The 24,369-nt window shown below is 45.2% G+C and overlaps 1 protein-coding gene across 4 annotated transcripts in view; it reads left to right on the top strand.

Annotated features, from left to right (window-relative positions):
- The window catches only part of erbin (erbb2 interacting protein), a 55,721-nt gene extending 31,590 nt beyond the window's left edge, over positions 1 to 24,131 (top strand). For 2 of the 4 annotated variants that reach the window (XM_086186613.1, XM_086186612.1), the window contains exons 8-27: positions 2,980 to 3,043; positions 4,037 to 4,111; positions 5,271 to 5,415; positions 6,375 to 6,447; positions 8,522 to 8,651; positions 8,756 to 8,871; positions 9,237 to 9,306; positions 9,868 to 9,967; positions 11,940 to 12,061; positions 12,769 to 12,942; positions 13,105 to 13,287; positions 13,395 to 13,512; positions 13,596 to 13,779; positions 14,324 to 15,848; positions 17,478 to 17,621; positions 19,341 to 19,397; positions 19,487 to 19,654; positions 20,147 to 20,239; positions 20,367 to 20,441; positions 20,548 to 24,131. In XM_086186613.1, the coding sequence (XP_086042739.1) occupies positions 2,980 to 3,043; positions 4,037 to 4,111; positions 5,271 to 5,415; positions 6,375 to 6,447; positions 8,522 to 8,651; positions 8,756 to 8,871; positions 9,237 to 9,306; positions 9,868 to 9,967; positions 11,940 to 12,061; positions 12,769 to 12,942; positions 13,105 to 13,287; positions 13,395 to 13,512; positions 13,596 to 13,779; positions 14,324 to 15,848; positions 17,478 to 17,621; positions 19,341 to 19,397; positions 19,487 to 19,654; positions 20,147 to 20,239; positions 20,367 to 20,441; positions 20,548 to 20,655 (3,724 nt within the window). In that variant the 3' untranslated portion in view covers positions 20,656 to 24,131. The remainder of the gene's footprint in view (positions 1 to 2,979; positions 3,044 to 4,036; positions 4,112 to 5,270; positions 5,416 to 6,374; positions 6,448 to 8,521; positions 8,652 to 8,755; positions 8,872 to 9,236; positions 9,307 to 9,867; positions 9,968 to 11,939; positions 12,062 to 12,768; positions 12,943 to 13,104; positions 13,288 to 13,394; positions 13,513 to 13,595; positions 13,780 to 14,323; positions 15,849 to 17,477; positions 17,622 to 19,340; positions 19,398 to 19,486; positions 19,655 to 20,146; positions 20,240 to 20,366; positions 20,442 to 20,547) is intronic. The other 2 variants (XR_015110308.1, XM_086186614.1) reach the window with 2 other exon arrangements.
- The last annotated feature ends 238 nt before the right edge of the window (positions 24,132 to 24,369 follow it).

The following is a 24,369-nucleotide window of genomic DNA, read 5'->3' as shown; positions in this document are numbered from 1 at the left end:
GATGCCAGACGTGTTAAAAGCTGGAGCCCCGACAAAGAAAAGGACTCATGATTGGGAGCGTTGCCAGAGCAACACACAAGCATCTCAGAGATGTAAACAAGTGTTTTCATGGACAAAGAGGCGCAAAGTCTTTTCAGGGCTTACATGTAGAAAGCCGACTCTGTTTTTTCTCCATCTGCACAAAGGCGCGCACACACACACACACACACACACACACACACACACACACACACACTCTAGGCATGTACTTAATTTCTCGGTATTTTAAATAAAGCTTCTCTGCTCCTCACAACTTGGGGTCATACACCATAGTGTTTTATTTTATTTCACTGGACTGTCTGGACGAGCCAGAACAGCTCATTCTTACCTCTTTCAGCTCACTTGGGGGTCTCTGGTGTTCTTGCCAACTTTGAGGTAAGAATGTGACAAAGCTGGCTCATGCTAAAGTATATCAGTGTGATTTATGTTTTTATAATTCTCCAGTTACCTACAAAATCACCACGGGGCTTATAACATATTTATGGTTTGCGCCATATGTGAGCACCTAAAATCAAAACAGATTCTAGTGTGGTGTCGATGGGCCCCTGTGTTCCATCCCCTGCTGAATCTCACTCACGCTGTAAGGAAAAACAGATCATCATCACCCCCCCCCCCAAAAGAAATAAATCTTCATTTCATCCCCTGTCATGGACTTTATTTTGCAAGTTAAAGCAACTGTCTTCCAAAATAAAAGTTGATTTTGTTGTTGTTGTTCCACAGCTGTCTTTCAATCTCGGTGTGGTTTGACGTGACATCAAGCATTCATTGCTGAAGACATCATTTAAAAGCCAGTGAGAGTAATGGCGCTCAAAATGCACTCATTTGTTGCAGATACCCGTGTTTGAAGAAGAAAAAAAAAAGACATTAAAGTAAATGTACTGATTCGAACTGTTCACAACAAGAGCCGTCAAAAAGCTCACTCAAAACACAACTGTCCTCCCCGTCTTATCAAACTAGTGTGCAGACTTGTCGACCTGTCGGCGTGCTTTTGCCCGACAGTGCCGTTACAAACGTGACGGCGTGAAACAGATGTCAGAAAACGAAGTAAGTGCCGCTGCCAAACTGCGACTAACAACGTTGAGCAATGAAAAAGACAACATTCTGGCTTAACTCTGCCGCTACATCTGAGCCCACACATAAGCCTGACCGACGTTACGTAACTGCCGGATGGACTCGCCAGTCGGTGGTCAGAGACCACACGTGTACACCGCAGTCATATAGTTGGCATTCTCGCGGAAGCCCTTCAGTCTGATTTGGCGTTTATCCAATCAGTGGCATGAAACAGTCTTAAAATTCCAACGATCTCATTTAGCTCCATTATTCTGGGGGCAGTTTAGCATGCAGCAAAAGACATCGTGACAGGCCTGAGTTCACGGCCCGTGAGCCAGATCCGGGGAGTACCAGGAACAAACTGGATGATTAAGATTTTTTAATAATTACTGGTCTGTTTACACGTTGCCCACAGCGCCCCACACATCACTCCTCAGTAGGCACCATGACACGCCTCCAGCACAGACCAGCCCGTGCCCCTCAAACATGAAGTAGAAGAATTGGACCTCTCATGACCGTGTTTGATTCGGCTGGTGCAAGCCAGCCAGCCGTTTCATCCTTCATTCCGGCTGCTACGCTGGCTGGAGGCTCGGCGTGTTTGGCAGCACACGCGTGTGCGAGCAGCGGCTCTGTTGCAAAGTTAAACAAAACATCTCTGAGGACACGTCTCACTGACGGACGCCTTCAGACGCTCGGTTTGATTCCAAACATCCATGATTCACCGCAAAGATATACATGCCTTTCAAACAACACACACACACACACACACACACACACAAAACTCTCCGTTGTTGACAGCTGTTTTTTGTGTTTGTTTTCTGTTTGGGTTATTAGAAGCACAGCAACAGTGTTGTAGTTTTTGATGAGGTGTGGTGTACTCAACAGGCTGATCTGTGGTATTTCCTGTATTTTTATTCATATCTGGAGCTCAAGGTCCGTGAAAGCTTGTCGATGCTGACACCTTTACTTCCTTCAGGCCCCGAGCGACATTCCTCTCAAAGAATTAGATCCAATTCAACAAAAGGAAGACATGTTTTTTCTGCTCTAAGGAATTTCCGCATAAATGTAATAATTGTCCATTCAATTAAATCAATAATTGGCCAAAATGTGGTTTTAAGAGTTGATGAATTGGTTTATGTTTTAGTTTTATATTTCCTGTACTCCTCAGGTACTGACATGGGGTTTTGGATGACTCAGCATTAAGAAATATACTTGATAATATTGAAATAAGTCCGTTTTTGGCGTCAGTGTATCAAAGTTCAATAACCAGCTCTGTTTGTATCTTTATTTATATGTTGATGCTGCAAGCTGCTAGAAGCTATTATGGCCCATTTTTCTCTCCAAATAAGGGGGTTAATTTCTTGGCTTTCATGGAACTTTAGTTTTGTGTATGTTGAAACTTTGGCCAGTTTCAAGTATTTGAATTGGAAATAAATGATAAAAAAATGCAGTCTTTGTCTGGCCAGCAAATATGTTTTGAATTTTTATTTCAGCCTCCTCAGAAATCGTGTTTGACACCCTTGGCTTAGGGCGAGCCTACGTCACATTTTCCATTATTTAAGGCATATTTCTGTCATGCTTGAGCTTTAAAGGTTTTTTATTTCCTCATAAAATTATTTAGTGAAGAGAGCGAAGACGGGGCGAGTGTTTACTACCAAAATCTAACATTAAAACTAGTTTCTTTTGGCTGGACGTGTAAGGACACGGTGCGCATTACTCCCGATCCTGGCTGTACCTTTTGTCGGATCAAAGGCAGTTTTCCATTGACTGTCAATTCCTGACACCAGCTCTCCTCCCATGAAATCACGTCAGATACGGTCCTGATAACAGATTTGTTTCATTCACCTCTTTGATTTTCACCATCTTGTTTCCTGTCTCGTGTGTCTGCAGAAGCATGCAGAAGCTCACACTGTTGGAGAGACTGGACCTGGGGAGTAATGAGTTCACTGAAGTGGTGAGTGTCTGTCAGTCGGTCTGTTGATGCCCGGGGCTCTCTACCTCCCTGGTGGTGACCTCACCTCCTCCCTCCCTCCCTCCCTCCTTCATTCGTCCCCTTTTCTTTCATTTCTGAACCCTCGGCTTTGGCTGAGGTGTAGCTTTCATTTAGAGCCGCCAACGACAGCTGCTTTTCTGTCCTGACGGATCTGTTTTACACATCAGTCAATTCACTTTCCCCCCCCCCCAAAAAAAACCAAAACTATTTGAGCGTTTCATTTTAGTTCATGTGGTTTTTGATAATCTTGTCTTTGCGTATAACAGCACAAAACAAAACGTAGCCAAGGTTTGTCTGTTAAGGTGCAGAACTGGGTTCAGCTGGCATCTCCAGCATGATAAAACAGGCCTGTTACAGTGTACCAAGTTTCTGTTTCACCCCTTAACTTTTTGCTGTAATGTCCACTGTGTCGAGTAAATACACAGACCTCGCATATGTAACAAACGTTAACGCGTTAATTCACGCATTGAATCGGTTTTAAAAATGTTCCTCTGTCCTGAGTACCAACGCGGAGTTGCATCCATTTAGCTCCTGAGTAATTTGAGGACATGTGTTTGTGTTCTCCTAGGGTACTCATGCGTAGCGCTCATGCTACTGTGGTACCCAACCTAAAAACCACCCTGTTGGTTTTGTGTTACTTTGAAGTACTCCCGTACTGTCAGAGGCTTGGGTCTGTGCCGACTTCTGCACATAACCTCAGTCGGCAGCAACCTTGACTGTTGAAGACTGCGGTGCTGGTTACCGTGACAACGTGACTTGTACCGAGATGAGTGATGTCATGCGCTCAGCACCTCCATACTGATATTGAAGGGAAGCATTGTTAATACGTTGTACTGCACTCTGGAAGGAGTAGAATTATATCACAGTCTAATAGATGAATGACCTCATCGTTCATTTAGGGGTATTTATGAGCTCAGTCACACTGTTAACGTGTCACCTCTTTGTCCTCTTTAGCCTGAGGTGTTGGAGCATCTGACTGGAATCAAGGAGCTGTGGATGGATGGGAACAGACTGACATTTCTACCTGGGGTATAATTGACACTCTCTCCCAATGATTGCTCTGCCTCAAATCATCCTCTCAATCTTTATAAATTCCCCTCACTTCTTAAATCTGTGACAAAACGGTATCACGCTCTCTGCAAACCCACAGAAAGGGAGCCAGAAAGGCTTTTATTTCCAAATGAACAAGAAACAAAAGTCACCGGGGGAAAATGCAGCCTTTTGTGTTTGCAGATGTCACAATAATTAAAACAAAAAGTTCTGCAGCTGTGAAGTAGCGATTTTCCTTGAGCATAATTAATGTATAATGATGTTTTGATAGTCAGAAAGTGTTACACGAGATTCATTTTTCATCCAAACGGCCAGCTTGTTTCTAACTGGGTCATAATTAAAGCATTAGTTCTGCTGCCAGCGTTTCAGCAGCACCGACTGTAATCACAGTCTGGCTTTTTATAAGCAATGACGTCGATCTGTGTACGTGCCTGACAAACAGCAACTGACTGTTTTCCTTCATTTAAAGTGTGTTTTCTTTTTAAAAGTGTAATAATGTGGCAAAGTTTGGGACTGAGCCACCAGAGCGCGTTAAACCAACTCCAAGGCTCAAACTGAAGATGTGCAGTGGAGGTTTTTTTGTTTTTGTTTTCGCCGTAAACTTGACCACTTTAACTCAGAGGTTCCATAAAATTGCTGTAAAAATGACCCCATGTTTTGATGCTTTGCCTGTTTACACCAAACCAAACTGCTGATGTAACGGCAGCTCAGCAGGGGTGGCAGGAATAATTGATTCATTTTGGGAATGATATTTTTTTCAGCGTATATGGAGACCAACATGAAGCTGGCCCGTTTAGAGGTTCTTTTGCCCAGAGTTGGTGACATCTCAGACGTTAGTTTGATGATTTGTTCACTTTCACATCCAAAGATCTATTCATTTTATTTCAATTTACATCATGTTTGCCACATCTACATGCAGTCATGCAGGTTTTCACCTTTCAAGTTCTTCCATATCCTTCTTTTCAAAGCGAGTTCTCTTTTTTTTTTTTTTTTATCCTGCTCACATCATCGCCCAGGAATATGTATCGCATCACCCGCGTGCATGTGCCTCCTGCTGTGTGGACATCAGGACGGCGTGCACACTGACCTGGAGGTTAATGGAATGTCAGCGTGTGACTCATTTTGCGTATCTGTCCAGATGCTGGGGATGCTGAAACAGCTGGTCTACCTGGACATGTCCAAGAACAACCTGGAAATGGTCGATGAGCAAATCTGTGGCTGTGAGAGTCTGCAGGACCTCCTGCTCTCCAACAACGCCCTGACGCAGCTGCCCGGCTCCATCGGTAACCTCGCAGGACTCACGTCAGCGTGAAACACCTTCACTTGCTCTCTCCCTTCCAATCTGTGTCACGCCTTTTTGCTGTTTTTTTATGGTTAAATGCAGTTAATAGGTGCACTTATGTGAAATTAATGCAGTATAACATGGAGGCGCTGTAGAAAATCTTGCCTTCATGAGGACTCCATGTTCAGACTTTATTGTTCCTGATATTAGAAGCAGTTCCACAGCGCTCCAAATTACAGCACACAAAATGGCCATAAAAACACCTCGCTACAGATTTATTAAGAAACTGAATATTCAAAGCCTCATGCAGGCAATATTTTGTGTTATATTGCATTATTTTATCTAGGTGTACCAACTCAATTGGCAAGTGAGTTTATGATCTCTGACCTCACAGTGCTTTTCATGCATATCTCAAGTGACTTCTTGTAATAAACGACGTCTTGTCCACCAGCGTTGGGAGATATTATCACACAGCAGTTGTGTTTCAGACCATATTTCTCAAATTTTTCACCACAAGTATGCTTCGGAAACATGTTGAAACTCAGTTATTGCTCGTAACTGCTCCTTTCTTTCAAGGTAGACACTGTTGAGTCACTTTCCACTCTTGGTTGCTCTTCTGGATGAGTGGAACGAGTAAATTCTGCAGCCGCTGCCAAAATGTTAAACAGTATTTGCGGTTCATTCTCCACCGCAAATCTGTACCATTTAAGATCAGGCTAATAAAATCAAATGAGGTCAGACGCGCATCGAAGTCAGGATTTATTACACTGGAACAAGTTGAAGTATTGATGACCATGAAATAATCCAATTAACTGCCGTAATGGAAGTTTCCCTTTGTGATGGAACGGCAAGTGATAATCAATAACTGCTGCCCTGAGCTGTGGCATGCATGTCTGTAACTCTCTTTCTCTCTCTGTCTTTCTCTCCCTCTCTTCCTCCCTCCCTCCCTCTCTTCTGTAGGCTCACTGAAGAAGCTGACTGCACTGAAAGTGGATGAGAACCAGCTGATGTACTTGCCGGATTCCATCGGAGGGTGAGCAGCCGTAGCTCCAATCAGGGATCATACAGTCATGAAAGAAAGGAAAAGGGGGAAAAAATTGAAAAGTCAGTGAATTTTGGGGGTGAGGGGGCAATTTCTAGGCCTGGAATAGTTGCCTCACAAATACAGGTAAATTAGAGTGCAGTTGTTTATGTGAGATGGGGGTGGGGGGGATACAGGTTAATCTTAATCCACTTGTTTGTTTACTTGATATGAAACCACATCGCTTGTAAGTAATTTTAGCTAAATATACTGAGGATTTGTGTTTTTGTCTTTCATGTGGGCAGTGCACATGCGTTGGAGAATGCACGTGATGGAAAATTTCCCTCAAAGTCATGCAAAAGACTTTGAAATGTACTGGTAAAAAAAATGTTTATCGGTATCAGCGGTTTAAACCCGGAGATGAGTGGATTATTGTGCCGTTTTCATCCACGGATCACGTAAAACCTCTGTGTGGATAAATCCGATATTCCTGTCCAACATGATGTGGTCAGTTCTTGTTTGTTTGTTCTAATTCTGATGAGACTGACATGCTGATGGTGGCCGTAACTACGAGAGCAGAGATACAATAATTGAACGTCATGTTTTTCTTGATTTGTGGAAACAACTTTCAGTTTAATTTATGGCAGAGGGGTCAGTGGTAATCTTGACCTCTGAACTGCAGTGCCGCTTATGTGGGTCATAAATGTTCTCAGCAGTAAACTCGTCAGCTGTGAGCGGGCCAAGTCCATATGCTGACCCTTGGTCCACTCTGAATGATTGTGGTCCAGCACAAACATTAGGCTCCAATTTAATCCCCCTGTGTCTTTTTTTTGTGTGTGTGTGTGTGTGTTTGTTTTTGTTTTTGTCGTTTGTTTTTCGACTTCATCCCGTTCCACCTCCATCCATCCCAGAGCCAAAATCGACATTTCCTGACCATCACTGATGCAGCTGCACTGTTTGCTTCTTCCTTTGTTTCCAAACACCACCAATTATCCCTTATGTTAGAATGTGTCTCTCTGTGTACTTTGACACAGATTATGTGACAAAGCCTATGGTTTAGTTTAATCCCATGCAAGGATTTCAGCCTAAGCAAGCTGATTCCCCCCCCCCCCCCCCCCCCCCCCGTCTCCTCATTCATACATAGCTGATTTTATTCAGTGCACTGCCGGTGCATCGTTTTGTTTGTCCCTGGACTGTGTTCTGTAGGGATTGATTCGATGGTAACGCTCTGCTGTTTTTAGAGTGTGGTCAGGGATTTATTTAAAGAGACCATTCACCCCAACATCAACATAATGTTGTTTATCCATCCAGAATGAGGGGATTGCAGAATTTTGGAGTTGGTGGTGGAGATGTCCTCCCTCCCCTGAACACAAAGGTGGCTTTTGTTTTGTGACGCTCGGTTGAATATTACGTAAGCGTCTCCAGTGAGAATCAGATTTATTTTGTTAGATGTTTCTTTTACATTACAGGTCAGTTTATCAGCTCTGTTCTTGCACTGGAACGTAAGGAATGAAAGCTCAACTTGATCCATCCAGTGCACGATCACCTCCAAGAGTGGTGTTGTGCACAAAGCAGATCAAAATCTGAAAGAAATTTTGGGGAATTCAGTGTATATTTAAGTAAGGATTTACACCTTTTTCTCTATGGATGATAATAGCGATCATAATTCTTACAGCTGGTAAGCAAAACTAACCTCAGTCCCTTTGTTGACCTGCGCTCACAACAACCAGCATTTCTCTACTCGCACCAAACCAGTCTAGATGGATAAATGATACGTCAGGAAGGAGGAAACGTCCCTTTAAGATGCGTCGACAGTGCTGATGTGCGAATTTACTGCTAAACTTTTTGGAACGAGTGGCGCTCTCATCTTGAATCATCGCCTCGCTGGCCCTTAAACGGAGCAGTCAAGAACCATTTCATCTTCTGCTGCTGGGTTACGTGACCTGCTTCGACAGACCAGAAGATTTAGTCCTCGTTTGACCAAGTTGTAATTCCACGTCCTCACTGAGGTGTATATAATGTTTGGTACTTACACAAAATGATTAAAGTCTCTCAAAATCATTCTCCTCCTGCTTGTCTGCATCAGACTGACCTCCCTGGATGAGCTCGACTGCAGTTTCAACGAGATTGAAGCATTGCCGTCCTCCATCGGCCAGTGTGCCAACATCCGCACCTTCGCTGCAGATCACAACTTTCTAACCGAACTTCCCCCTGACGTGAGTGCGCTCGTAACTCATGCGCGTGTGACGCAGTGTGTCAGTTCATCGCCGGCCGTGTTGGATCGTGGCTCAGACGCTGTGTTTCTACTCCCCTCTCACAGATGGGTAACTGGAAGAATGCAACTGTGCTGTTCCTACATTCCAACAAGCTGGAGTCTTTGCCTGAGGAGATGGGCGACATGCAGAAGCTGAAGGTCATCAACCTCAGCAACAACAAGTGAGTCTGGACTGACGTTCAAAGTCAGTCGAATGTTACTCAAGCATTTCTGAGAGCGTCTTATTATGACCATTGATTAAAAGTTTGCAATAATTATACTTATGCTACATTTATTATTTTAGTTTTCTATTTTATTATTAGTTTTTTTTATATTTGCCAAATGTTTTACTCTCTCTTTGCTGTCCATATTCATGTTATACTTTGATCAGTCCGCATTCGCGTCTCAATCCTTTGTTTCCTTCGCGGCGTCTTATATTGGGTCACTTGGAATTAGGTTTTTCTGAAAAGTTCCATATGAGTGAAACTTGATCGATAAAGCTTGACTCGGGTTTAATATTTAGAGTTTTCCATTTGTTCTTTTGCAGGTTGAAGAATCTTCCCTACAGTTTCACTAAACTGAACCAAATGACTGCTATGTGGCTCTCTGAAAATCAGGTAAGGATGTGTGTGTGTGTGTGTGTGTGTGTGTGTGTGTGTGTGTGTGTGTGAGAGAGAGAGAGAGATTTGTGTACATGACAAGTATAGCAGTATTATCAGGGAAGGTTTCTCAAAACGCGCTACCGTGTTCAGCACCACTATTTGATGGCTGTAACGGCAGCAGACTAGAAGCAAATTAAACTCTCCCATGGAAATTTAAATGTGCCAATCGGTAATGTAGGTCAGATGTAGCCTAAAATACACATCTTTTGAAGTGTCGAAGGATCCGAATCACTGTCAGAAGCTGTAATCCTGACCTTAGTACATGTTTACGCACAGCAGTGCGGTTAGGAAGTGCTTCAGTAGAAGCGGGGACAGGAAGTGTGATTTGAGAAAGATTACATAGGAAGAACCTCTGACTGCAGCTTGAGTTACGTTTCATCCAGTCGACCAGGTGTCGCCTCCCACTTCGCTTGCCGTGCTAAAGCCTGCAGGATCCCTCCTTTAGCTCTGAGAGTCTCTACAAACCACCGCTGATTGCAGATAGCACTCTCAGACCTACTTTTCCATCTCTCACAGTCCAAGCCCCTGATCCCTCTCCAGAAAGAGGAGGATCCGGAGACTCGCAAAACAGTGTTGACCAACTATATGTTCCCCCAGCAAACCAGGACGGAAGACTGTGAGTTCTGTTTTTGTATTCCTCCATGATTACTCTGGCAAACCCTCTTCATGTTTCCAACCTGCTCTCTACTGAATAGAAGGCTTGAGGGGGGAGGGGGGCTTTTTACTAACATGAACACGACTCCAGAACATCAGATAATATAACAAAAGAGACCATTCCTGTTTCCACCAGGTGACACCTCGATTAATCCACCCCCAGATTGAAATGGTTCCTTCCTTTGCCTGTACTGGTGATTTTGATCGCCACAGCCATCTTTGTCCTGGCAGAATGTCAGAGTTGTAGGTGACCTGCGAGGATCTGTTTTGCATATTCTGTCTCTGTCCGTGCTACCTGAGAGCAAAGCAGCAGTGGAAATCCAAGTCTTGGTCTTTTGTCAAGCATCTGCTACCAAGGGTTTCATGTTACACCAAATGGCTTCCTGTGAGTCCGTCCCACCTGAGCTTCAGCGTAGTTTGTGGTTCAAGCGCAACATGCCTGGCCTGTTAAAACAGGTGTGAATCAGCTGTGTCATTGTTGCAACAAGGTCAGCAATCCCCGAACGCCAGAAAATTGTACAAGTATACAAGGGAGTGTTTGTAGGCTCAGTACTTAACTTGATATCTGCCAGTAATCTGCTTTATACCGTTTCTTTAGCCGTTCACTGAGGTTTTCTCAGAAGAGCTTTATCGGTTCCCTTTGTGCATGTTTGTCTGATACGCTGGAATCGGTCATGACGGCGATGGCTGTGTTTTACAACTTGTTTATGTGGAAACTACACCCCAGGTGACTCATTTTATCCACTGTACATTGAGCTCACTGAGATATCACAGGCCCAGTTGAAGGCTGAGTAGTAGCACCACTGCTGGCAGGTGGTAGGATTCCCCGGCAGCGTTCTTGCTGTCATTCACAATACAGCCTTTCCAGCATATTGGGAAGTAGAAATTTCTCTGAAAGTGAATTGTAGCTCACATGACCTTCTGTGGGGAAATTGTTTAGAATGGTTCTCGGAAAGACAGCGTGTACGAGTGAGCCGACTGAGGTTTTAGTAAGCTCAAACTTTTTGAATGAAAGAGATGAGATGTTTATTCTTGAAATGGAAAGGAGGAACATTTGTATGGGGGTTTCTTTGTCAGGCGTGGTTGAAATTGTGACGTCAAATCGAAGCGCAGACCTTGAATGCACTTTGTTTATAAGGACAATTCAAAGCATCGGTGATTTATTGTTGAAGTCGTAAGTCTGCTATTGTACTCTGAAACGGATGTAGTATTTTAAACAAGTTTGCAAACTATTTTCCAGCATCCACACTCAAGCTTTTGTATAACAGCTGAAGATCATATGAGTCACAGTCAAGTGGAACTGGTTGGAAACAAAACACCTGATGGTCCATCATGTCCAATCTGATTCGAGCTCATGTCTGACGAGCCTGAAACCGGTCTCAAGTAGTTTTTCCAGTGACTCTAGACGAAGTGTGACTGTGGGCTGAGATCATCTCGTGTAGAGTTCACCAGGTCATGAAAAACCTGGAGATTTCATAGAATTTGCAACTCACGTGAACAAAAAAAAAAAATCCTGATTTCCGTAAATATGTTCACGACGTGTCAGTTATGTATATTGTCCCTAAATGTACGCTAGCTGATTTTGACATGGATTTCTCTTCATTTGTCGTGTGTAAACAAGCATTTCAGAGAATGTACGGTCATGAAAATTTCCCTCACAGGTGCAGAGATGAAAATTTAATGTGAAAAATGTGCGTGAACCCTGCGCAGTTGATGTCCTTGAGCCAGATAACCCCGCCACCCAGACATCAGCAAAGACCTGCTGAGAACCCCCTCTGATGGCAAATGCACTGTTCCTCCGCAGCCGCCCGCCGTGCTTCCTGTTGCCTTTGCGACCTCTTGTGGTCAAAGTCAGACTTGCAAACATTAATCCACAGCAGAGGAGATTCAAAAATATTCAGTTGAATCCTCATCAGTGTCTGCTTTTATTTTAGACATTCCCAACTCGGACTCTGAGAGCTTCAACCCGGCTTTGTGGGAGGAACAACGCAAGCACCGAGCTCAGGTGGCCTTCGAGTGTGACGAGGACAAGGATGAGAGAGAAACACCCCCAAGGGTAGGGGTTACTGTTCACGTAACTGGAAAGGAGAGGAAATTACTCTGGAGACCTGATTTACCAGAGCTGCAAGGGTGTTACTGTGTTCACAAGTCGCTGTTTTGGCAGCAGTCTTCATTTTCAAGCTGTTTTCATGTTAAATATCCCTAGGGCACCATTTTCTATAAAAAAAAATTTTAACTAAAATAAATAGATATACAGGGATATGTGTTCCAGTTTGGTGGATGGTTCTAAGCATAACTTTATGGAATGCAAAGTGCAAGGAAAAAATGTTCTGTGTGGTATTGAATGCACGCCACTGTTTATGTGGTTCCTTTCAACACTGAATGACCGTCGTATGTGTTTGTCTCACGGCATCCAGACTTTTAGGATGAAAAAACTGATCAAAATTAAAATGAACAGCTGGTTAACTGAACGAATTGAAAGCGTATCAAGTCCCTGGAGCTGTTCTGAGGCTCAACTGTGCGCTTGTGTCAGAGGGCATCTTTGGTATTACATTTCTGTTCAGGAGGAAGTGGTTTGTCTCGGGTATAAAGGAATTGAGAACTGATGACAAAGGCTTGATGAATCCTGCATTTTTTTTTTTAGTTTACTTTTTTAAGATGACTTTATTCCTGAATCAAACTCATGCTTCCTCTCCGCCCCTTCTCACACAAAGCAATCATGTTATTTTAACTTGGAGTTCTTGCGCGCTCGTACTCTTCCAGGAGGGAAACCTGAAGCGCTACCCTACACCGTATCCAGACGAGCTGAAGAACATGGTGAAAACGGCCCAGTCGGTGGCTCACAGGCTGAAGGAGGATGAGTCCAGCGACGAGTCAGGGAGAGACCCCAAACCAGTCGAGAGGAACCACATTGGAGTCCAGGATGTGGGTGTCAAGGTTAGCGTCAACTAAAATATTTTACCTGGAATATTACTTTCACTCCTTTCCTCTCCCCCCCTGTTCTAAGGGGGAACATTTTTGCTAAGTTTTTTTAAACTAAGATTCTTAGATTTCAGACATATGCATTTTTAAACAACCATCTGGACTGTGTCTGTGCAGGTGATAGAGACCCCCTGTCTCAGTGAGATGTCCTCAGATTTGGAGACCCAAATATCGAACAACACTTGTGCTCAAAACCTCTCTGAAGCAGGATCAAAAGACAATTCAGAGTCTTACAGCTCTCAGAAAGTCCCACTCAAATCTTCCGAAGCCTCTATGATGAACCACGAGGACACACTGGAGGTACTCCAAACATTTAGCGCTCCATCCTCAGTAGCAGCTCGCACAACATGACTAACAAGAACCAGCACGAAGCGTCAAAAGAAAAACATGGCCACTTGTCTCTCCAGGATTCCGAGGAGCTGTCCGACGAAGAAGAGGAGATGAAGATCGCAGAGATGAGACCCCCTCTTATTGAAATCTCCATCAACCAGCCTAAAGTGGTGACACTGAGCAAGGACAAAAAAGGTAACGTCTTAATCTCCTATTAGAAATTACACTGACAGGCGTGAGCACGATACAGCACGCTTTTTTTTTTCTTTTCTTGACAGACGATGGGAAAGATGCCGACTCTTTACTTGATGACACGGTGGCCAACAGCAACCAGAACAACAGTAACTGCTCGTCACCGTCACGCATGTCAGACTCCGTGTCTCTGACCACCGACAGCAGTCAGGACAACTCCCTGTGCACCCCTGAGAGAGAGGCAAAGATGTCCTTCCTGCCTAAAAGCAGGTACGTGTCAATCTTGAACATTAACTTCAGAAAAAGTGTCTTCCTGATCTAGAGAAGCCCGGGAATGAGTCCTGGTACCTGAAAATCAGTGCAGATTGTTGAACGTCTGGTTCCATTGTCTCGGAGTACGTTTTTGAACGGGTTTCCCGTTGAACGCCTGAAGTAAAGTCCCGACTAGCTTGACGCTGGTGGCTGAATGCGACTACTCATGTCATCGCCCCAAGAGCAGAAGTGTCAAGCGAGTTGTGGTGATGTTTAAGTCACGTGGCCGTGGTGTATTTTGTTCATCGCATAACTTCAGTTTTGGCTTCCCACATTTGCAGTTTCACTTCAACAATCATTATCTTATCTTTACACGAAATGTGTGTCATAAACATCAGTTTGCCATAGAATTTTTTTTTTTTTTCTTGGAATCATGTAAAAATCCCCCATCATCTTTTGGCGGAGGGAACCCAGGGCGACGCGAACGTCCGTTTTGGCCTGCAACAATGTCATTCCTGTAGATTGCTGTTAAATCTGATACATCACTTCCACTTTTTTTCAGGCAAGAAGATGAAAACATGAATCAGCCTAAAGACACCACTCCTCTCCTGCACAACGGTAACGGCTCTGAATCCTCCCTCCAGGCCTTTTTGAGAACCCAGCAGACCCCGCCAGAGAAAATGGGTGACTATGACCTGTCCATGGAAGCCAGACTGGCCTTCATTGAAAAGGGAATAAACAATGGAATGGGAGACACCTACAACAAGTGGGACCAGATTAATATGAACATTTCCAAGCTGCCAACAGACAACATGGTCCAGTTGGATGAGTTTGAGAAAACAAAAAATGGTTCCGTTGCTCAGGAGGACTTAGGCGGCAAGCAAGGTTTAGGCAATGACAATATGCACCATTTACAGAATGGAAACCAGCAGGTGAGCGACTGCGTTGGTAGTCTGGGCAACAAAAGCCAAGCGGCGAGAGCAGAAACAGCTGCTGCGCATGTGTCCTCGACAGGTGTGACAGCCAGCAGTGACATGTCGCTGTCTCGCAGCACAGAGGAACTGTCTCCGGAGAAAAGGTGCCATCCGCCACAGGTGATGAAGTCTCAGAGTGTCAGTAACATTGAAACAGGTGGCATGAAGCTGTACTCCTTTGATGGGGTTGAAGATTCTTATGACATGGCAGCAGTCAGTCGGATGGCAGGAGCGGGCCCCAGTCCTGGAGCTCAGGGCCAGAACATAGTCAGGAGCAAGTCTGCCTCGTTACTCAATGACCAGACCCTCCAGGTCTACCCTAGCTCTTATGCATCTTCCTCAGACCTGCTCTCGTCCACGAAGCCTCCTGCCAGCACCAGCAGATACCCAGTCTCCTCCAGCATGTCCATGGGTATCCCTCCCCCGCAATACAATGTACAGTACACAAGCAGTGCCATGCCGAACAAAGAGGGGCTGTGGGCCCAGAGGACACCAATTCCCCCAGAACACCAAGGCTACCTCCCTCCACCTCCCCACTCACTAGCCAACACCAACTACTCCAATCGTAACCAGGCACCTCCCTACCCACTGCAGTCCCAGCAGAGGGGGCCTCCCATGGGTACCAAACCCTCTGGGGACATGTGGGCGAAGGACAGACTTCATTCCACTGGCAGCCAGTCAAGAAGCAACACTTTGCAGAGACAAAGCAGCACCGCCTCCACAGCCTCCATGGGTGACCCAAGGCGCATGCAAGTGCCAGAGGGTGAATATATGACATACAGGGACATTCACACCCTCGCCAGGGGGCCGCTGGCCATGAGCCAGGCTGCGCAAAGGCCGTTCTCAGCTCGCACTTACAGCATCGATGTACCCGGAGCCTCCAGGCCTCACAGCGCCAGACCCCAGCCCCACGAGCTTCCAGAGAGAACCATGTCTGTCAGTGACTTCAACTGCCAGCAGACCAGCCCCAGCAAGAGGCCCAACACCAGGGTGAAATCTGAGCACTCACTCCTGGACGGGCCTGGATCGTTGTCAGGAGGAGTTCCAGGAAGGGTGCCAGCTGACTGGAGGGACCAGGTGATGAGGCACATTGAGGCCAAGAAAATGGAAAAGGTAAAGAAAATGTTTAGTGGCTGAAATGCTTTACTACTTGTGCTTTGTTCTTGTTTCCTGATTTGTTAATTTTTTTTTTTTTTTTTAAGTGGAACTTGTGTTTAGCCCGTAGTCTTTCTGGTCCCAGTTATCTAACACATGACCAGTAGATGGAGGCACTGAGGGATAAACAGTTCAGACAAGTTTCTGCTATTACTAAAATACCCAGATTACATCGCATCACACCAGCAAATCAAAATAAATGTAATGTGGTTCAGCCCCATCGTGTTTGGGGTGGCGTCAGACGACTGCTGGCTAATACGTGAGAAAATTCTGCAATTTTTTATGTTGAGTGCACCATCAGGTAAACCTGCGCGATATATCGATTAAATCGATTACCGTAAATTCCGGACGATAGAGCGCACCGTTATGTAAGCCGCAGATGCTTATTTTAGGGAAAAAAATCAACTTTGTACACGTATAAGCCGCACCGGTAAATAAGCCGCGGTGCACGGCGGAAACACCTCGGCCACCCGTTCTCTGCGTGTTGACCCAGTCTTCCAGAGCGTTTTCAAGTCCGGGCCATCTGCTATTATGACCTCTGAAAGCTTTTGTCGTCTTTTTGCATTGGGTCAGTTCGTCATGTTGCCGCCTCCAGCGTCTCACCATCGATTCGTTTATGCCAAACTTACGTGCTGCAGCTCTATTTCCATCTGCCACCGCCAGATTGATTGCCTTTAACTTGAAAGCTGCATCATAAGCATTCCCTCTTCTGCTCTCCGTCTTGAGGGTGAGTACAAATGACTGAAAATATCGTGTGATGCTCTTTTTACACTGCACCGCGGCACGGACTGGACGCTCCAAGTACAGTACTTAGAGAAATTACCATAACATTTGGCTAGGAATTTCCCTAAGCACGGTACTTGGAGCTGCCGTCAGGAACAATACAGTTCAGGACGATGTCTTTTGTGAAACATTTTTTTTTAAAATTATTATTATTATTGTTATTATTTATTTTACACGCAAGCGTCGAAAGCGGAACGAATGCGCAGCAGCACTCTACTGGGGTACGTTAGCGGCGCGCACCCAAACATCGTAGATTCACAAGCATGGCAGCAGAGGCACGCAGCGGAGTGTTTTTATCATTATTTTGTTCGTTTTATCTAAAATGACACCTTTTTAAACTTGCAAGTTGGAGATGTACCGTGTCGTTGATAAGAAGAAGACATGCCTGAGAGAAAGCTTTCTTTAACGTGTTCACGTGGTCTGCCGTCTCACCCACCAGCATGTTTTTGGCTCATCAGATAGCACTTTAACCTTCAGGTAAAAACGAGAATAAAGTTAAAACTTCTTTTGAGCCATTTATTTGTCATCGGTTGTTTGCTTTTGAGGAGGACAGAGGAAACTCATTTAAAATCAGAAATTGGATTTTTAGTTAAGAAAATTCAAATAAAATGGTAGCTTTTATGTTGCGGCCAGCTCTACCTACTAACCCAGCAAAGTATTTGTCATTCACTGCATGCTTGTCTCAATATGCTGTAAATCTTTTTGTTGTCTTCTGTGTGTGCCCGCCCATCTGGTGGATTGCATGACCACCACTGACACGTCGGTTGGTGCCGGTCCATCCATGTGGCCCCCCCCTCTGTTCAGAATGCGCTGTCTCGCTCCTATAATTCCAATAACGCTCCACTGAGCTGGTCTCACTACGGCAGCTGTAGGGATATGCATGCCAGCCAAGGCTCTCTGGTCTTAAGTGCCAGGGACGGACAGCCCTACGGAGCTCTGAGCTTCTGTGTGAGTACTGCCAACCTGCTCGCTCCTGCTGCTCCTACTAAACCAAGGCTTCCAGCTCCTGCTTGTTTCACGACCTTTAGGAGATGTGGAAACGTCTGATTCCTTCTGTCATCGATGCTGAAGTGATCCCTGACCCTCCAAAAGCATCTTTGACTTGTACTTGTTTGGACAAGTGAAAGCATGAATCTCCCTTTGTCTGATTTCTCTTCCTCAGACTGAAATAAAGGATGGATGGAATCTAACGCTGTGTGTTGTGTGGCCCCCTTCCAGTGGTGATCCGTGCTCTCCCCAAGCATGCCCCCCCCCCCCCCCCCCCGCCCCAAAAAAGTCCAGTTCGTTTGGCTAGTGTGATTGCTGGGAACCTTCCCCCTGACACAGTTGGAGGAGAAGGGATTAAGTAGGGTGCAGCTGCACATGCACATGATGTCATCAGGTAGATTAGACCAAAGGAATTAAGTCAAGTTGTACAATGATGTCATCAGACTTGTCAGTCTGATTCCTAACTTACATGAGAACAACCCTCCAGATGCTCAGCAGCGCCGTTGCAGTGCGAGGAGAACACAGCGACTTAATGCCATTCGTTCGCCGTCTGTTGGAACAGACTTACAGTTGGGGGTGCGAACTCGTCACCCGTCAGTACGACGTGTGCAGTAGAGCCTGGCCAGCGCCGCCCCGCTGACGCGGCCAAGTAGACCTGAACCTGTGGGACTCCAAACCAGATGTGAGGCTCTAGTGTGGAGCTCGGCGATGATGTAAGCGTGTTCAGGCCAGGTCACGGCGGGACCGATGTGAGCAAGGGCCAGCAGAGTTTTGAGGAGGAGGATTTTTACACCATCGACAGCTTGGTTTATTGATTTCGATTGCCTTAGAGGGTTAAGTGAGTAAGAATTAACAGGGATCTGCTGAAGCCGCCTCCACACAGTTATACCGTCTGTGGCGTGGCGTCCTTAAATATTTGCCCTTATTGAGAGGTGAGGGGCTCGTAATTCCTGTGGATTCCTGTTGTCTCTGAATCCAGCGGAAGTGCCAGGCTCACGTGAGGGAATTGTGTGTCACGGTGTTCTACGAACTCCCGTAGCCAAGCTTTCGATGTTACGGACTGTTGCGAAACACCCGCTTTTTAAACCCTGCTAGGTGCTGGACTATCCCCGCCCATCCGGCCCCCGCCAGCCCTGCCCCCATCACCCTGTGGTCCTAACACCCCTCTGAACGTGATTTTCTTTTTCTTCAGTTCATCTTCACGCATTTATTCATCTTGCTTTTTCTTCATCTTCACTCCCTGTTTTGATCACTTCAGAATCACTTCCTTCACAACCTGTCACTTGGTGTGTTGGGATGAAAAGTGTGTTTGTGAAAGGTAAGTTTGTGTGTGTGTGTGTGTGTGTGTGTGTGTGTGTGTGTGTGTGTGTGTGTGTGTGTGTGTGTGTGTGTGTGTGTCCAAGAGAGGTAGAAAGTGACTGCAGAACCTGTAGAGGAGTGGAAGGTAGGATTTGAGTAGCACGTGTGTCCCTTCTTCCCTTCTCAACACTTTAGACTGACTTGGTCCCCAGGTGGGGGAGAGCTACATGCATCTGAATAGAAACAGGAAAACATAATGCCCCCCCCCCACCCCCCACCCACTGCCTAATTGAGGCTGTGAGACATTGAAGATGTTCTGTCTCACGTTCTGTCGTGTTCCAGTGGGTTTGGGTGCTAGCTATCTTTATTTTTCTCTTCCAGGATGATGTGTTTGGTCCTCAGGGGCAGCAGAGTTACACCATGGACCCTCACAGAAAAGTAGGTGGAAAGCAAACCGCTGAGGTCATAAAACCAGTCTGGGAGGGGAAGTTTCAGATCCGCTCACGGGAACCTGTTTTATTTCCCAGGTGCCTATGATGAATGGTCAGATGGGCTCTTCTGTCCGTCCCCCGATGAGCCAGGCGTCCATGGCCCGCCACCCCTCACGAGAGCAGCTCATTGATTACTTGATGCTCAAAGTCTCCCAGCAGGCTCAGGGGCCCCCACGCGCTCCGCACGACACGCTGCAGCAGGAGGTAGAGGAGTTTTACTGACTCGGTTCGGGGGAAAAGTTGCGTGTCACGGAAAGAAACGCTGGGAATTCTGAAGAATTTTCAACATCCCGCTCTAAAAGATAGACCTGAAAATGTTTTCCAACTCCCTCACAGCGTCCAGCCTTTGTGGACTCATTGCGTTTGTCTCCGCTCGGCTCGTGTTGTCGTTGTATGACAGATGTTCACAACCCTGATTGTGTGACCTTTTTTTGGGTCTGCCATTCATTGTGCTAAGCTAACTGATGAATCAGCCCGAGAGCATCCCCCCCCCCCCCCCACACACACACACATACACACAGAAGCTGTCCCTAAACCTCTTCAATGTCAAAACTATTTCTGTACATTTTTCTTCCTCACAAATGGGAACCGACCCTTCAAGGAATACTCGGTCGAGGTTTAAGCGAAAGTAGCGAGAGTGAAGTGGGATTTACTGTAAATCAACCGCTCATGAATTTTTGTGTGTGCGTGTTTCAGATTCACGTGAAAGTGGAAAAGAATCCCGAGCTGGGTTTCAGTATATCAGGAGGAGTGGGCGGCCGGGGAAACCCCTTTCGTCCGGACGACAATGCAAGTTCCCACTCGCCTCTGTTGCTAGACTTCTATTGATAGACGTGTGGTTTTCTGCAAATGTTTCCTGTCGTCGTTCAAGTCCACCCTGAGTGCACGTAATCACTCATGTTTCACACCATTTCAGGGTATATTTGTGACAAGGGTCCAACCTGAGGGTCCAGCATCCAAGATCCTTCAGCCGGGAGATAAAATAATCCAGGTACAAACGCTGGCGTGTGCGCGGTCATCCGGTCTCTGGTCTGAGCTTCCTGGTCATGCTAACCAAGGCTGTTTTTTTTTTTTTGGTTTGTTTGTTTTTTCTGCAGGCGAACGGCTACAGCTTTGTGAATATCGATCACGGGAACGCCGTGTCCCTCCTGAAGACATTTCCTAACACTGTGGATTTGACTATCATAAGAGAAATGCAAGCGTAGGCTCAAGTCAAACTGACCGCTGAGGGTTTTCGGGGAGAGCGAGAGAGAGACATTTCTGTTGACTCTTGTATTTTTATACACAAAAGATCTGTTCGTACCTGTTGGGATTATTTATAGCAGAGATCTTCGGAGCCTTGATGAAGCCGGGGGTGGGGGGCGGACCGCTTGACACAGTGGATCAACGGCGGCAAACATCTGCAAGTACGAGTCCTCTAAAGGCCATCACTGTGGTATATATATTTTTCTACAAGAGAAGCTGAAGATATGAGGTGCCCTGATGCAAACACCTGACTGTGGTCTCGTTACGGATCATCTTTCATCCCTCACTCTCTTTTTAATCACCCTCCATCAGTTCAGTCTCTCTCGGATGGACACCGACTGAACATGACCACTAGGGGGCGGGGCTCCCTCTCCTCTGTCATCCACTCTGCCTTTCTTTTCTTCACTTTGTTTTGTTATTTTATTTTTATTTTTTAGAAATGTTGCGTTCTGGTTGGCTGTGCGTCCCTGCAGCGAGGAGGAGGACAGTGTTATGTGGTTTTTTTTAATGTGGAGACGAATGTAGAACAAGGTGGTGTATGATTTTTATTTTTTTTGGGGTGGGGTGGGCAGGTTCTTTGGAAGAGATATTCTCTTCTTGCGAGATGGGAGAATGGAGAAGGGGGAATCATCCACCGCTGCTTCCATAAATCTGCCAACACCCTCCAGACGTCCTCGATTCATCCGAAAATATCTTCAGAGCGCCAGCCTGGGCTGCGCGTAAACGGATCACAACTTCTCAGACGTGGGAGGAAAAGCGTTCAGCGTGGGATCGTTTACTGAGACTGGAAAATGGAAATGGGAATTCACATTTGGGAGGAGGTGTGTGTGTGTGTATGTGTGTGTGTATGCGTGCGCACGCACTCGCTTGGCCTTAATCTGTTTTTTGCCAGTCTGAAGCTTTTGTGGAGAGAGAGAGAGAGAGAGAGAGAGAGAGCTGGGGGTTTGGCTAGTTAACCAAAGCAAGTGTGGACATTTTTTTGGACAGAAAGTTTTTTTAGAGGAGAAGAAAAAAAAAAAAAGCAGCAGAAGATTTAAGAATGAGTTCAGAATGAGAGCAGGTCAGCATTTCATTCTTTCTTTCTTTTTTTTTCTCTTTTTTTTTTTAAGGGCTTCACCCTTCAGGAGGTCGTCGCAGGCGTTTCGCCATCTGTTCGTTTAATTTTCTACACGGGAGAAGACCACAGTTTGCCTTTTGTGTCTCTGAAATGTTTGATGGTGATTTTTTTACTCATCAGTGCAGTGTTTCCACCTGTTTGTTGTTGTTGTTGTTGTTGTTTTTTGCTGTACAGAGTTGGGAGAAGCGAGTAAGTGCCATAGACCTTGAACTGTTTGAACAGGGGAGGACCTTTGACCCCAGCACCCAGCAATACTCTCATGTCCACAGCACCTCTGCAGCCGAGCGGCTTCAGAGCCAAACGTGAAGCCTTCATTTCCATCCGGCGAAACAAACGTCAGATCGCTTTTCCTCTTCTTTTTTTGTTGTTGGCGTTTTTAACACACAACCTTTTAGAAATCCCAGATGATTTTACATGATTTTTTTTTATATTATGAACAGAATTTTGTAATGAAATAATAGCACAGGAAATATATACAGTAGTGTTTTAAAAAGAAGAAGATGTCTCTGCATTGTGTCAAAGTGAGTGTGTGTGTGTGTGTGTGTGTGTGTGTGTGTGTCACTTTGCTCGAGGCTTTTTTTTTAACTGGCTGATGACTGAGTCTGTTGGTGAGATCAGGGGTTCCCAAAGCTGGAAAAAACTGAACAAAATGTAAAATTAGAACTGGCTTTTAAAAAAAGTTTAATTTAGAATAAATGGCTGAATGTGTTTGGATGTGTTTTTGTACTCTGACCCCCCCCCCCCCCCTTTCCCCCAGGGTCCGGGGGGGATGGGGGGGTGCAGGTCTCTTGGTCATCCACTCCTCTATTGCTCTGTCCGGATCTTTAGTCTTTACAGTTTGGTTCTGATGTCAAGAAAAGTCGGGAGAAATCCTCCAGACAGTTCCAGAGAGGCGTGGCGTTCTTTTGTCCATCCAACAGTTCAAAATCTTAAAAACTTAAAAACTCCGAGAGCTTTCGTCACCTGTGAAACCGTAGAAGAAGAATGGCGTTATCCTGAACGCTTCTCTCTCTCTCTCTCTCTCTCTCGCGGGTTGAAGACGCCTCGTCTCCCCCACACGTGACCACAGGACGTAGGTGTGAGACGTAAAACTGACCAGGTGAAACAAAAACTTCTCACATCTTTTAAGGCGTGGGGGGAGAGAGAGAGAGAGAGAGAGAGCCTCTTACACTTTTTTTTGTTCCTGAAGGAGGAGGAGGGGCTGAAAATTTTGGGAACCCCTGATCCAGACCACAAGAACTCCTGATGTTCATTTGTGCAAAAACAAACAAAAAGACAGGAATGCTGCGAGTCGTTTTGCAGCGTTTGTCTTTGGAGTTGCGCCGTGTTTTTGTTTTTGTTTTGTTTTTCAAGGGCGATGTTTCTGTCACTCGGTGTGATGGAGTCCTGTCTGTCGGCGGCACGAAGTCAGCCTGTTCACTTCCCTCCAGTGAGACGTGTTTCCATGAGAGATGGAAATGATAGAATTCACCCGCAGAACCACGATTCCAGGCGCGCGCCACGGTGATTCCCCCCCGGTCCGTCTCGCCGGTGGAGGCGTCAGGTCCGCTTGTTCCTGTACGTAGTGACGTTTGACGCCCGTGTGCTCGTTACACTGTCAAACCAAAATGAAAACACTGTGGTAATTAAAAAAAAAAAAGTGTGTTTTTAACCATTTTAATTTGTAAAAAAAAGAGAGAGACTCGTGTAAATGAAGCTGTACCCTGAAGTTTGAAACCCGAAGTTAAAACGACTTCAAATTGATGAGATAATTAACAGGAATGAGAGCAGGCTTGGTTTAACCTCCCCCCCACTCCCAAACACACTTAGTATTTTTACAAAGATGCTACTCTTGTTTGTTTTAAACTTTTTTGGTGATTACTGTTGACTTTGTAAGAGTTGTGGGGTGATGGTCACTTTATATTGATGACAAAAAAAAAACAAAAAAAAAACCCCAAGACCTTCAGTCTGACATGGTAGACAATCTAGGGAGATGATCTGTTGTCACGTTTCTTTCTGTCCATGTCCGCCTGTTTGTTTTCCTCCCTTGTCGTTATTTATTTAGCAGTCTCCTGTGGACTTTAGACCGTACTAATCAAATTGTAAATACTCCTAAAAAGAAATCCATGGAAAGAATTAATAATGTCGTTAGTGACTTGCGATTGTAAAACCAGCAATAAATTGCAATGCAGAGGCACCCGTTTTAATGTATAGTTAGTGTTTCTAAGGTTTCTCTGGAAACGGCCACAGTGAGAAGATTGATATGCATTTATCCAACATTCCAGATTTTGTACATAATTACCTGTTTCTGAAGTAACCTGTGGAAAATAAACTAATGCTCTTTAACAAATGACCTCTGTTTGTTTTTTTTTAATTATTTGTCTCATCTTGTGTGTTTTATGCAGACGGGACACGTAAACTCGAGTTGTGTCGTGTGGTTTGGAGTTATTGTGATTTTTTTTTATATATATATATATATATATATATATTCAAGTAAGTCTGGTTCTATATTTGTGTAAAGTTGTTTGTTTGTTTTTCCCTTCAAAGCTGAAGTGGAATGAAAATGTATTTTAAACCC

This window comes from Aulostomus chinensis, chromosome 19 (assembly GCF_037954235.1).
Source record: "Aulostomus chinensis isolate RoL2024-O1b breed Wild chromosome 19, RoL_Achi_v1.0, whole genome shotgun sequence".
Taxonomy (NCBI): Eukaryota; Metazoa; Chordata; class Actinopteri; order Syngnathiformes; family Aulostomidae; genus Aulostomus; species Aulostomus chinensis.
Note: the sequence above shows the minus strand (reverse complement) of the source record. Positions and strands in the feature narration are given on the sequence as shown.